We start from the raw sequence: 12,285 nt of genomic DNA on the forward strand, positions 1-12,285 counted from the left end.
ATTTAGAAGAATAATTAAGCCTTTTTCAAGCCTAACCCTTGGCAATTTGAAACAAAAAGATGTTTAGGTTACAATCAGGCTGCCATATTTATGGACAGTTTTTATATAAATGTACAGAGGCTCCTTTGGAAGGTATATAGTATCCGGCTGCCCAGCTGAAGCTTTGGACAGCAACCAAGGAAAGTGGTAGCTGTTCCATAGAAGGGTCTTTAGTCATTTAACATTTGTTAGCCCCTAGCATGTGCCAGGCCCTGCTTGCTTCGCTGGGCTCCAACCCAGCGGCCTAGACAGACCTCATGGAGCTCACCTTCTAGTGAAGAAGCCGTGGCAAGAGACTGAGAGATTCTGATACAGAGGCTGTGGATATTCAGATAAAGTCCAGAGCTCAGCCTGGGATGAGGGAAGGCTTCTCACAGCAGATGTGGGGTGGACCGAGACCTGGAGGATGAAGTGTGCCAGCCTCACATGGGTAAGGGAGGAGTGTTCCAGATAGATGCAAATGGTAAGAAGTGCTTGGGAAACTGCAAGTGCAGCCACGTGGTCACAGGCTGCGTGTGGCTCTGCATTTCAGTGTGAGTATAGTGGGAGGACAGTGGAGAGCCACTGGCAGCTGTGCAACTTGCAAAGGCCACCATCAGATTTGCATATTCTAACTCTTAGGGAAACCACCTGATTTGACTCCATGTTAACTCCAAAGCATTGGGCAGTGAGCAAATGGTCCAAAGGAGCAGGGAAGCTGCGGGAAGTGCGGGGTAAGCTTGAGAGTCATCTTGGCCTGGATTCCTTTGTCACTTCCAACATGTAGACCTCAGGTAGGTTATTTAACCCAAATCCCAGGCTTCTCAACTGTAAAATAGGGAAGATGGTAGTACCCACCTCACAGAGTTGACATAGGGGCGAATAATATAGACTTATTATAATATACTAATTTAGGAGAAGCCTTGAGACTGTTAGTGTGCAGTGCACTCTGTGTGTTTCCTGATACCACATGACAATGATGCGCTCTTTGTGCTTCCATGAGTCCTCCTGAAAGGCCCATTAGCATTCAGTCTGCTATCTGCTCCCTGAGTGACCTAACTCTAACTCAGAATGAACCTTGGAACTCTCTTGGAACCAGAACACTCTTCCGTCTTCCCTGACGGCAATGGGAAGGACCTCTCAAGTAAAGCCCAGGACCACTTCCTGCCCTGAGTACCAAGCTTGGTCCACCCTAGGTCAAGGCCGTTCTCCTCAGCTGGTGTGGCATTCCAGCTGTAGCAGAGACTATGTTCTTAGGCTTCAAGCCTGTTTGAATGGAGGCTGCCTGGTGCTCAAAGGTCCCTGTGGTTGGGGATTTCAGCCTCTGGGTGTATCTAAGAGGTATCTCACTCTGTTGATGAGAGTTCAGAAAACTTCTAGGAGCCTGCTAGGGACTTTAGACTCATCAGATAATTCCCCAGAGAGTCTCTTGTATTCAGTGCCAGGCACTGAGAATATAGCCTGCAGCAGGACAGGTGTGGCTAGGTAGAGAAAAAAGCTACATGAGTCAACTAGATACTTTGCAGGAGTGTAAATGCTAGGAATGAAGGCCGGGATGGTGAGTGGCTCAGAGGGGCAGTTAGCCCTGCCCGAGTTGGTGATTAGGCTGGAATCCCCAAGAGGATGACAGATGACAGCTCCCTCCATGGGTCCTTAGTACCCAATGATGCTGATCTCTTGTAGGTTTGATTTCTGGGGCAGGATGATGGCCTGTCCCAGGTGGCCGATTCCTAAGGCGTTAGAGCAACAGATCTTGGGACATTGCACCACGTGGCTTGCTTGGATTGGGAGAACTTTGAGACAGTCATGAATCATTTTGGGGTCAATTCACCCTGCTGGGGCCCATAGATATGTAACATAGGCCCAGCCCTGCTGGCCATGGCAGAGTCTCTCGAGGCCTCTGCTGGGAGCAGAGCCAAGGGTGGGGGGGGCTGCTGAAGGGCCTGCTCCCAAACCACCCAGTGCCTGAATGTATGCTCTTGCATTAGCTTTGTTACTACTTGCTAATAAGATATGCAAATTATCAGGGCTGTGAAATCTTAGCCACATTCCATCTTCTGTTTAATTAGCATTTAATTGTAATCTGATTTTAATTTTTTTCACACTGGCACCCTAATTAAATGTTAGGGTGTTAGTCCTAACAATTAAATTATATCGGCAAATAGAGTTTTCAAGAAACTTGACCTTTTTTAAGCCAGAGCCATCTCTAGCTAGATGCAGATGTTAATTAGATTCTGCAAGATGCTGCTTCCCGGCCTCTCAGTGCACCCATTTCAAATGTGTTTTCCTTGTGGTTATAGACCTAGATTCAAATGAGGCACACAGAGTTAGCGATCAGGCCCCCAGCAGGCGGAGGTTACCACTGAATGGGTTTGTCAGTGAGCTGACTTGGCCCAGGCACAGCACTGCATGCTGGGTTCTCCTGGGAGGGATAGCTTTGGAGTTTGTTCTGAGGCCTGAAGTACTTCTTAAAGTGGCTTCTCTAGTCTCTATGATGTGAGGTTTTTTTTTTTTTTTTGTAGTTTTTGGCCAGAGCTGGGTTTGAACCCTCCACCTCTGGCATATGGGGCGGACACCCTACTCACTGAGCCACAGGCGCGGCCCGATGATGTGAGCTTTTTTTTTTTTTTTTTTTTTTTGTAGAGACAGAGTCTCACTTTATGGCCCTCAGTACAGCGCCGTGGCCTCACACAGCTCACAGCAACCTCTGACTCCTGGGCTTAAGCGATTCTCTTGCCTCAGCCTCCCGAGTAGCTGGGACTACAGGCGCCCGCCACAACGCCCGGCTATTTTTTGGTTGCAGTTTGGCCGGGGCCAGGTTTAACCCCGCCACCCTCGATATATGTGAGCTTTTTAATTCAGGATTCTCAAGTGATTATCACTGGGAAAGTTGGTACCTGAGTGAGTCACATGGTGTCTAGAGGTGCCATCACATCCACAGCAGTGTCACAGCTTTGTCACAGTGAGATCAGACAGCTGGGGCAGGGTTTAGACAGTGCGGTGGCATGGAGATGGGGGGAGTAGACAGAACTTGAGGAAGAGCGGTTTGCCCCTGAGTGAACAGGTGCTCAGAAGAAAACAAAAAGCACTGGGGTGTGACCACTCATAGCCTGGCTCTGAGAAATTTGGATGGGCTTAATTAAGAAGGAAGACAGCCCTGTCCTTCCTACCTCATCACACACAGAGTGTTAATGTAGAGCTCCCTGGACCTGCACGGGTGGCTCATGCCTGTAATCCTAGCCCTCTGGGAGGCCGAGGTGGTGGATTGCTTGAGCTCAGGAGTTTGAGAGCAGCCTGAGCAAGAGAAAGATTACATCTCTACTAAAAATAGAAAAACTGGCTCGGCACCCATAGGTCCCTGGTTAAGGCTCTGGCCACATACACCAAGGCTGGCAGGCTCGAACCCTGCCCAAGCCAGCTAAACAACAAAGACTAGTGCAACAAAAAAATAGCCAGTGTTGTGGTGGGTGCCTGTAGTCACAGCTACTCTGGAGGCTGAGACAAGAGAATTGCTTAAAGCCTAAGAATTTGAGGTTGCTGTGAGCTGTGACGGCACAGCACTCTACCAAGGGCGACACAATAAGACTATGTCTCAATAGAAAAACTAACCGGGTATGTTGGTGCACATCTGCAGTCCCAGCTAGTGGGAAGCTGAGGCAGAAGGATTGCTTGAGCCCTGGAGTTGGAGGTTGCTGTGAGCTATGATGCCGAGGCACTCTACCCAGGGCAACAGAGTGAGACTCTGTCTCAAAAAAAAAAAAAAAAAGTAGAGCTCCTTCCCAGGTAGAAGACATAGTATCCTTGTTTTTGAGGGACCATGAAGGTCCTGACTCAGGCCAAGCCACTCTGGAGGCTACTCCAACCCTGGCATCCCTTGGCTATTTGTGTGAGGTCCTGGGCCTTTTGTTTTCCTGAGGTTGGTGCCCTATGCTTATACCTTTACTATGCCTGTGGGCGCAAATAGATAACATGATTGTAAGCCTCCACTGGAAAGTCCCTGAATAGTCATATAATGGCAGTTTTGCTTTCACAGAAACCTTCCTAGCCTCTAAGTTTTTACTTTTTTTTTTGTTGTTGTTCTCTTCTCTGCAAGTCTTTCTCCTTCTCTCTGAGTTCCACTCTCACCTGTCACTCAAACTCTGTCCTTTACTAAGTCAGAACAATGTGAATTCACTTCACACATTGATGAGACATCTACTTGTGCAAAGCATTTGCTGGGTTCCAAGGTGTGTTGCTTATTACAGTTAATAATCACATTATGTTGTCTTCTTATCTATAAGTGAGTAGGCGGGCAGCCCACTTGAGTTGCATTCATTTTCCTCTTCCCCTCGCTTGTGAGGCAGCCTGAAGTCATTTTCTCCCTTCTCTCTCCTGATAGGTTTTCCGGACAGACTTGATCACTGCCATGAAGATCCCCGACTCATACCAGCTCAGCCCAGATGACTACTACATCCTGGCAGACCCGTGGCGACAGGAATGGGAGAAAGGTGTACAGGTGCCTGCTGGGGCAGAGGCCATTCCAGAGCCCGTGGTGAGGTGAGCCAGGCAGCCCAGGCAAGGAGGCTATCGGTGCAGGGGAAAAGGGGGAGGCTGCTTTGCAGGTAAGGGACCTACCAGTCCGGGGATTCTTTTCTACCCCATCTCTATTCTGTATTCTGTTCTCTTATCTGATGAGCCATTGAAATGTTCCAAAAATACTGTCAGTTTACTTCAGGGGCTGAGGGCTTGGGTTTGACCTTGACTCTGGGAGCCACAATGCTTGGATTCATATTGCCACTCACATTCAGTGTGACCTTGGACCAGAATCGTAATGTCTCTGGGCCTTAGTTTTCTTATCTGTGACCGATAATAATAACTAATCTACTTCACACAGTTGTAGTGTTGGGATGATATATTAAAGTGATCCATGGAAGGCATTTGGCAGGGGCCCGGCACCCTGCAAGCACTCTATAAAAACTGCCCGTGGATTATGTTGATACTGATCCCAATTGGGTCCCACAGCGGATCTGATCAGGGAGATCTCCAGCCTTTTAACTAGTCTTAAAGACAGGGGTGAGCCATGCTCTTGACCTCTTGAACCTTTTGGAAGAGTTCTTCTAGGGGCCAGTCAAGTGCCTGGCACAGAGTAGATGGTCAGGAAGCGATTGCTGTTACCAGCCTCTGGAGAGGCTCTCCTGCCAGGGCCAAGTCAGAGACAAGTCCTCTCCAGGCTTTGTAGCCTGCTGATCTTACTGGGCAGAGAGATCACTGGCTGACCTTGTTAGGAGGTAGCCACATGGCCAGGGGTCTTGCCTCCAGCTACAGAGTTCAGCCAAGTACTTTTTTATATACCCTGGGAAACCCTCCAAGCTATGTCTTAGTACATAGGGGTCTTGTGTCCTGGTGTCCCCCCTGACCAGCCTGCCCAGTCTAGGCATCTTATGTTATTGGCCGTCCACTCCCACACTTGGCAGCTTATGCCTGAGCCTGTATGATCAGCCTAGGGTAAAGATCATAGCTATCACCTCCCTTGACGTTGGAACTGTCCCCTCCTGGCAGCTGCACCTGTGACTGGTGCTCTATGGGGACTGGATATTGTGGTGGGCCAATCCTTCTCCATTGACCCTTGAGGGCCAAGTGTCTACCAGTACTCATTGGCACTCTGAGGCCCTCTGAGAATAGGGAAGTTCCAGACTTCTCCAAAAGGCTTGGGGAGGCCCGTTTTGAGGTTAGGCAGAATTTAGAGCTGAATTTATTCTCTGCATCCCCTGCCCAGCCTCCTAGCCAGTTTCACACCTTCTCTTCTGTGCACTAACAGAACCATTACTTGACCTCTGTGAGCCTGTTGCCTTCTCTATAAAATGGGGATAATACTGCCTGATGGTGTGTGGTGAGGATTAAGTGAGAATAGGCATATCAAGTCACCACCACACGTGTCAGGGCCCCGGGCACCAGGGGGCAGGGCAGGCCACCAGCTGGGCAGAGTGAGGTGAGTCCTGATTGATTAGGCTTGGCCCAGCAGTCTGTCATCTCTACTTGCTGTCAATGCCAGGTGGTTCCGGAAACATCTACCGGCCTGGGTAATTAATTGCAGATGCTTCCACACCAGTAGTTTGGCTTCAGTCCGCCTGTAGCGTGCTTTATCTGTTGACATCAAGAGCACGTGTTCAGACTGCTTTGGCTTTACTAGGTGCATTCCCAGCATACCCACAGCAGCGCTAAACTGACATGAGCCAGGCACCCCTGGCCTGTCCATGCTCTTTGGAGAGGATAGGCTGAGGGCGGGAAAGGGTACTCTGAGATCAGCACATTTCTTCTTTCCCTGTGTCCAGCCTGGCTTCTCCTTCCTGGGCACCTCCTAGCGATCATCTGGAAGCCTGCACAGCTACCATAAGCATCAGAATCGTTAGAGGAACCCAATTTCTGAGTACTTGCTGTGCTGAACCTGGGATGTTCATCTCTCACTTAATGATCATATTCACCTTATAAAGTACTTACTACTGTCCCCATTTTATAGATGAGGAAGCTGGGAAATTCTGGGGAATTCCCTGCATAGCTACCAGGACGTAGTGGGGCTAGGCCAGGAAATCACAGGTCATAGGAACAAACCCTGGGTTGCCCCCAGCGAGGCCCCAAGAGAGAGCCCTGTGCCCCAGTTACCCTGGCGTTCTGACCCTGACTGTCCTCCCCAAACTGCTGCCTGGATGTTCCTTCCCTCCCTGGCCGTTGGGCAGGTCTTCCCTCCTTCTGGTGTGAAATCTCTCTGAATAATGGGAATCTGTTTCATTCCCTAGACTGAGAACTGAATGAGGACCTTAGTGTGGCTGGAAGTCTGGGCCCAGGGCACAACCAACCTTTGGCATCTGGTCGTCTGGGACAGAGCCCTTCCCCTCCCATAGATCTCAGCCCAGCTGTCTTCCTCCTTCCAGCTGACCTCTGTCCTGCTGGTTGTGGCTGTGGGTTAGGCCATGGCCTGGGGTCAGGTCACACCATGCCTGGTAGGAAAGCTTCACTCCATAGCCAGAGCCAGAAAATGGCAAACAGATGAAGATGAGAATCCTAGGAAGCATGAAAAATGCCTTTTCTGGTATGAATCCCTTAACCCCTGCTCCCCAGAGAGGGGACAGTGATCTTGGTCCCAAGGGGCTGGGCCAGGTGACAGCTGACTAGGCAAGCAGGTGTGGGCAGTTATGCCAGTAGGTGGTGGGCATTCCAACAAAGGTTGCTCAAAAGCCCCACTCAGTATATGTGAGGGCACAAGCAAAGCCTGTTCACAACAAAAGTCTAGGCTGTTTGGTTTTTTTTTAAGAATTTTTTTTTTCTTTGGTAGAGACAGAGTTTCACTTTATGGCCCTCGGTAGAGTGCCGTGGCATCACACAGCTCACAGCAACCTCCAACTCCTGGGCTTAAGCGATTCTCTTGCCTCAGCCTCCCAAGTAGCTGGGACTACAGGCGCCCGCCACAACACCCGGCTATTTTTTTGTTGCAGTTCGGCCGGGCCGGGTTTGAACCCGCCACCCTCGGTATATGGGACCGGCACCCTACCAACTGAGCCACAAGTGCCGCCCCCTTTTTTTTTTTAAGAATTTAATTCATGGGCGGCGCCTGTGGCTCAGTCGGTAAGGCGCCGGCCCCATATACCGAGGGTGGCGGGTTCAAACCCGGCCCCGGCCAAACTGCAACCAAAAAATAGCCGGGCGTTGTGGCGGGCGCCTGTGGTCCCAGCTGCTCGGGAGGCTGAGGCAGGAGAATCGCTTGGGCCCAGGAGTTGGAGGTTGCTGTGAGCTGTGTGAGGCCACGGCACTCTACTGAGGGCCATAAAGTAAGACTCTGTCTCTATAAAAAAAAAAAAAAAAAAGAATTTAATTCATACCCTCAATGAATCCCCAACAATGAAAATAAAAAAGAGAGAGAGAGAATTTCATTCAGGCTGGGCACCTGTAGCTCAGTGGCTAGGGCACTGACCACATACAAAGGAGCAAGTGAGTCCCAACACAGCCCAGGCCTGCTGAAAAAAACAACAATGACAACTACAACAAAAAAATAGCCAGGCATCGTGGCAGGCACCTATAGTCCCAGCTACTTGGGAGGTTGAGGCAAGATAATCACTTGACCCCAAGAGTTGGAGGTTGCTGTGAGCTGTGACACCACGGCACTCTACCAAGGGTGACATAGGGAGACTCTGTCTCAGGAAAAAAAAAAAAAAAGAATTTAATTCAAATAACAGTTTTATGGGCAAAGGCAGGATTTAGTTACCAAGAATTTTAGTATTGCCCCTATTTGGTATCACTTACTGGTATGGGATCAGTCATTATTACCTGAGACCACCCTTAATATGGGCCTCTCGTGTGAGATAAGGTGGTCCCAACCTGCTCCCGTTTCTCCCTGCCTGTTGGCTGGAGCTAGGCCCAAGGCCCTTGTTTCGTACTCCTTGGGCCCCTGCCTCCCCATCTCCTTCATTCTTGCTGCCCCTCTTGCTGATACCTGGGGAGCCCAAGGTCCCTATCTGAGCTCAGGCATGTCTCTGTGCCACCTAGGGCCCTTCCCTGCTTTCCCAGTCACTGCTGCGTCTCAGCCCTGGCAGCCCTGCCTCTGACCCCAGGAGGCCTCTCAGGGTTAGAGGTGAGGGGCCTTCGCCTTCGCAGTTTGGCCAGAGGAGGCAGGCTCTGAAGCAGTAACCAGTGGAGGATAGGAAGAGCTGGCATTTTGAACTGGCATCAGGAACTGAGGCCCAGGACAGTTGAGCCAAGGCAGAATGCTCCCTATATTCTATATTCCATTCCAGGAGAAAGGTGATATCCAGAGGTCTCAAAATACACACAGGCTCATGCACACAGTGTTTACTGTGGGGGGGGGTCCTTTTCTGAGAGTTTTACAAGCATCAATCCATTTAATCCTCCGACCAGCTATACAAGATAGGTATCTTTATTAGCCCATTTTAGAGGGAATGACACTGAGGCACAGAGAAGTTAAGTGTCTTACTCAGAGTCTCACATTAAGTGGTGGAACTGTGGGAGGGATGAGCCCTCCCACATGGCCCTGAGGGAGGGCTGAGCTGACTGTGATCCTGGGATTGTGGTAGGTGCATCTTTAGGTCCTAAGGATTTGTCCTCCCATCTTGGTTGGAGGGGCAGATAACACCATTGCACTGTCCATGTAACAGTATCTGGGAGGACAAGGTCTATAAGCAACACTGTGTCCCTGTGGCAATAGACCTTTTGTCTACAAAGGGTCACCCTGGGTCGCAGCAACGTAACCTGGTAAGGCTCCTCCTGAACCCAGGGAAGACAAGGTCTTAGTTTTTTCTCACGGCCATGGGGTTTTCAAGTTGTTGGTGAAGGGCAGGGCACCAGGACTTGTGAAGGTATGTGGACAATCCCCGACGTCTCCCCAGCCTTGAAGGGTATGCTGAAGGACCTAGAGTTCAACTGGCTCCATTCTACTTGTCCCAGAGTTGTTGGCACAGGGCAGCACTAGGTGATGCCTCCTACAAGCCCAGGGAGGGCTTTAGCAAAGGCCCAGCTACCATAGTGAGAGGATAGTAGCAATGTGCTCTGGGCAGGTTGAGCAAGGGCTGTGGATCAGCTCCTACACCCATTCTTCACCCTGCCTTAAAGCCCTTTGGGTCTTTAGTGTTCAGACATTTTACCTACAGTCATCTGAATCTCTGGTAGGTAGGCAGATAATGGAGGAGGCAGTGAAGGAGGGGGTGGAAGGAGGTGTGCCGTGCTCGACAGCAAAGTCTCATACTTCACACTTGCCCACCAGCTCCTGAGCTGGGCCGGCCAACTCACTGGAGCCCCTCTCTGGTGGCAGGCTAAGGGTCCCTCTCTTCATGACACCTCCTCTTGATTTTCTAGGATCCTCCCGCCGTTGGAAGGTCCCCCTACACAGATGTCCCTGAGCAACTCTGCACTTGGTGAGGGCTCCCAGCCTGATTGGCCAGAGGGTAGCCGCTATGACCTGGATGAGATTGATGCCTACTGGCTGGAGCTCATCAACTCGGAGCTCAAGCAGATGGGTAGGTGACCCACTATGCTAAAAATGGGATCAGGCCAGGCAAGGCAGGGTAGGTTCTTATAGGGAAGAGGGCTCTCTTCCCACTCCAGCATCTTCACCTGCAGAAGGACTGGGGCCAAGACCAGGCTTAGGTATTGCGTGGACCTGGAGGAAATGCCCCTGCTGCATTACTGACTGGTGAAGTTACTGCTGTGTCTCTGCCTCCTGAAGTTTCTGCAGCTGTCAGAGGGGGGCAGTAATAGCTCATGATTTATAAGGACCTTGCTATCTTTACACACACTAATGTCCTTGTGGTCACAGGCAGGCTGTCAGCTCATTCTGTTTTCAGAGGATGGAGCTGAGGCCCTAGCAGTGGGTGCTTCTCCTCAGGTCACACAGTGGATGAATGGAAACTCTCCCATACACCTGCTCTGAATTCCTTCAGCCCAGGAGCTGAGTCCTCTTCAGAGCTTCAACATCTCCTCTGCTGTCCTCCCACAGAGAGGCCAGGGCTGGATGAGCTGACTTTAGAGCGTGTGCTGGAGGAGCTGGAGACTCTTTGCCACCAGAACATGGCCCGGGCCATCGAGACGCAGGAGGGGCTGGGCATCGAGTATGACGAGGACGTCGTCTGTGATGTGTGCCGCTCTCCCGAGGGCGAGGATGGCAACGAGATGGTCTTCTGTGACAAGTGCAACGTCTGTGTGCACCAGGTGGGCAGACTCTCATCACCCTCACCCACACTGAGGGTGTATATGCTGCCTGATGGACTCCTGCTTGGAGCTGGTCATCCTGGCTGTAGGAGCACAGGGGCACTGTGGCCAGAAGCCCTTAAAGAGGGCAAGGGGGAGGAAGGGAGTGGTATGAGTGCCCTGTGGTACCAGGGACACCCAGGGCCCCTTGGCTCAGCCCTGCCAGCCAGACTTGAGCACACACCCTTTGCGGGGTTGTTCTGTCCTCTTGTCAGCTTCCCTCAGACTCTTCCCCATGAGCACCCCACCCCATTGTACCTCCTTTTCTGCTTTACGCACATTTTGAACAAAAAGGCAGCATAGGACAGTGCCTATGGCTCAGTGAGTAGGGTGCCAGCCCCATATACTGAGGGTGGCAGGTTCGAACCCAGCCTCAGCCAAACTGCAACAAAAAATAGCCGGGCATTGTGGCGGGTACCTGTAGTCCCATCTACTTGGGAGGCTGAGGCAAGAGAATCGCCTAAGCCCAAGAGGTGGAGGTTGCTGTGAGCTGTGACACTCAGGCACTCTACTGAGGGCAAGAAAATGAGACTCTGTCTCTTAAAAGAGGCACCACAGTGCAGTGACTGAACAAAGCCTAAAGACACGCTGCCTGGGTTCAAGTCATGGCTCTCCTTTCACAAGGTGCGTGACTTTCGACATGTTTCTTAACTTCTGTAGACCTCTGTTTCTTCTAAATAAAAGTGAATTGTTGTGGCCGGGCACAGTGGCTGACACCTGTTATCTTAGCACTCTGGGAGGGAATGGCAGGAGGATTGTTTGAGCTCAGGGGTTCAAGACCAGCCTGAACAAGAGTGAGACCCCATCTCTACTAAAATTAGGAAAAAATTAGCTGGGCCTGTGGCAGGTACCTATAGTCTTAGCTACTTGGGATGCTGAGGCAGGCAGGTGTATTGTTTGAACCCCAGAGTTTGAGCTTGCTGTGAACTATAGGCTGATGCCATGGCACTCTAGCCAGGGCAATAGAGTGAGTCTCTGTCTCCATTAAAAAAAAAAAGAAAGAAGTGAAATGTTGGCTAGTCACAGTGGCTTATGCCTATAATCCTAGCCCTCTGGGAGGCCAAGGTGGGTGGATTGCCTGAGCTTACAAGGTTCGAGACCAGCCTGAGCAAGTGTGAGACCCTGTCTCTAAAAAATAGCTGGGCATTGTGGCAGGCACCTGTAGTCCCAACTAATTGGGAGGCTTGAGCCCAAAAGTTTGAAGTTGCTGTGAGTTATGACTCCACTGCACTCTACGAAGGGCGACAAGAAGAGACTGTCTCAAAAAAAAGAAGTAAATTGTTATAAGGATTAAATTAATTGTTATGAGGATTAAATTGTTCACTAGGCGTTCTTTGCTTAGAACAGTATAGTAAGGGCTACAAGGTAACATTTGTTATCATCGCTAGATTTATAAACCAGCTACAGCCTGGCCAGGCCCCCTCTTTTTTTTTTTTTTTGGCCGGGGCTGGGTTTGAACCCGCCACCTGGCATATGGGGCTGGCGCCCTACTCCTTTGATACACAGGCGCCACCACCCAGGCCCCTCTTGATTAAG

General features: G+C 50.6%; 1 protein-coding gene across 12 annotated transcripts in view; it reads left to right on the plus strand.

The window, feature by feature from the left end:
• The window catches only part of JADE2 (jade family PHD finger 2), a 60,174-nt gene that overhangs the window by 25,032 nt on the left and 22,857 nt on the right, over positions 1-12,285 (plus strand). For all 12 annotated transcript variants that reach the window (XM_053566132.1, XM_053566138.1, XM_053566136.1 and 9 more), the window contains 3 exons: positions 4,397-4,554; positions 9,859-10,019; positions 10,499-10,710. In XM_053566132.1, coding sequence (XP_053422107.1) covers positions 4,397-4,554; positions 9,859-10,019; positions 10,499-10,710 — 531 coding nt within the window. The remainder of the gene's footprint in view (positions 1-4,396; positions 4,555-9,858; positions 10,020-10,498; positions 10,711-12,285) is intronic.

The sequence above is a fragment of the Nycticebus coucang genome, chromosome 17 (genome assembly GCF_027406575.1).
Source record: "Nycticebus coucang isolate mNycCou1 chromosome 17, mNycCou1.pri, whole genome shotgun sequence".
NCBI lineage: Eukaryota > Metazoa > Chordata > Mammalia > Primates > Lorisidae > Nycticebus > Nycticebus coucang.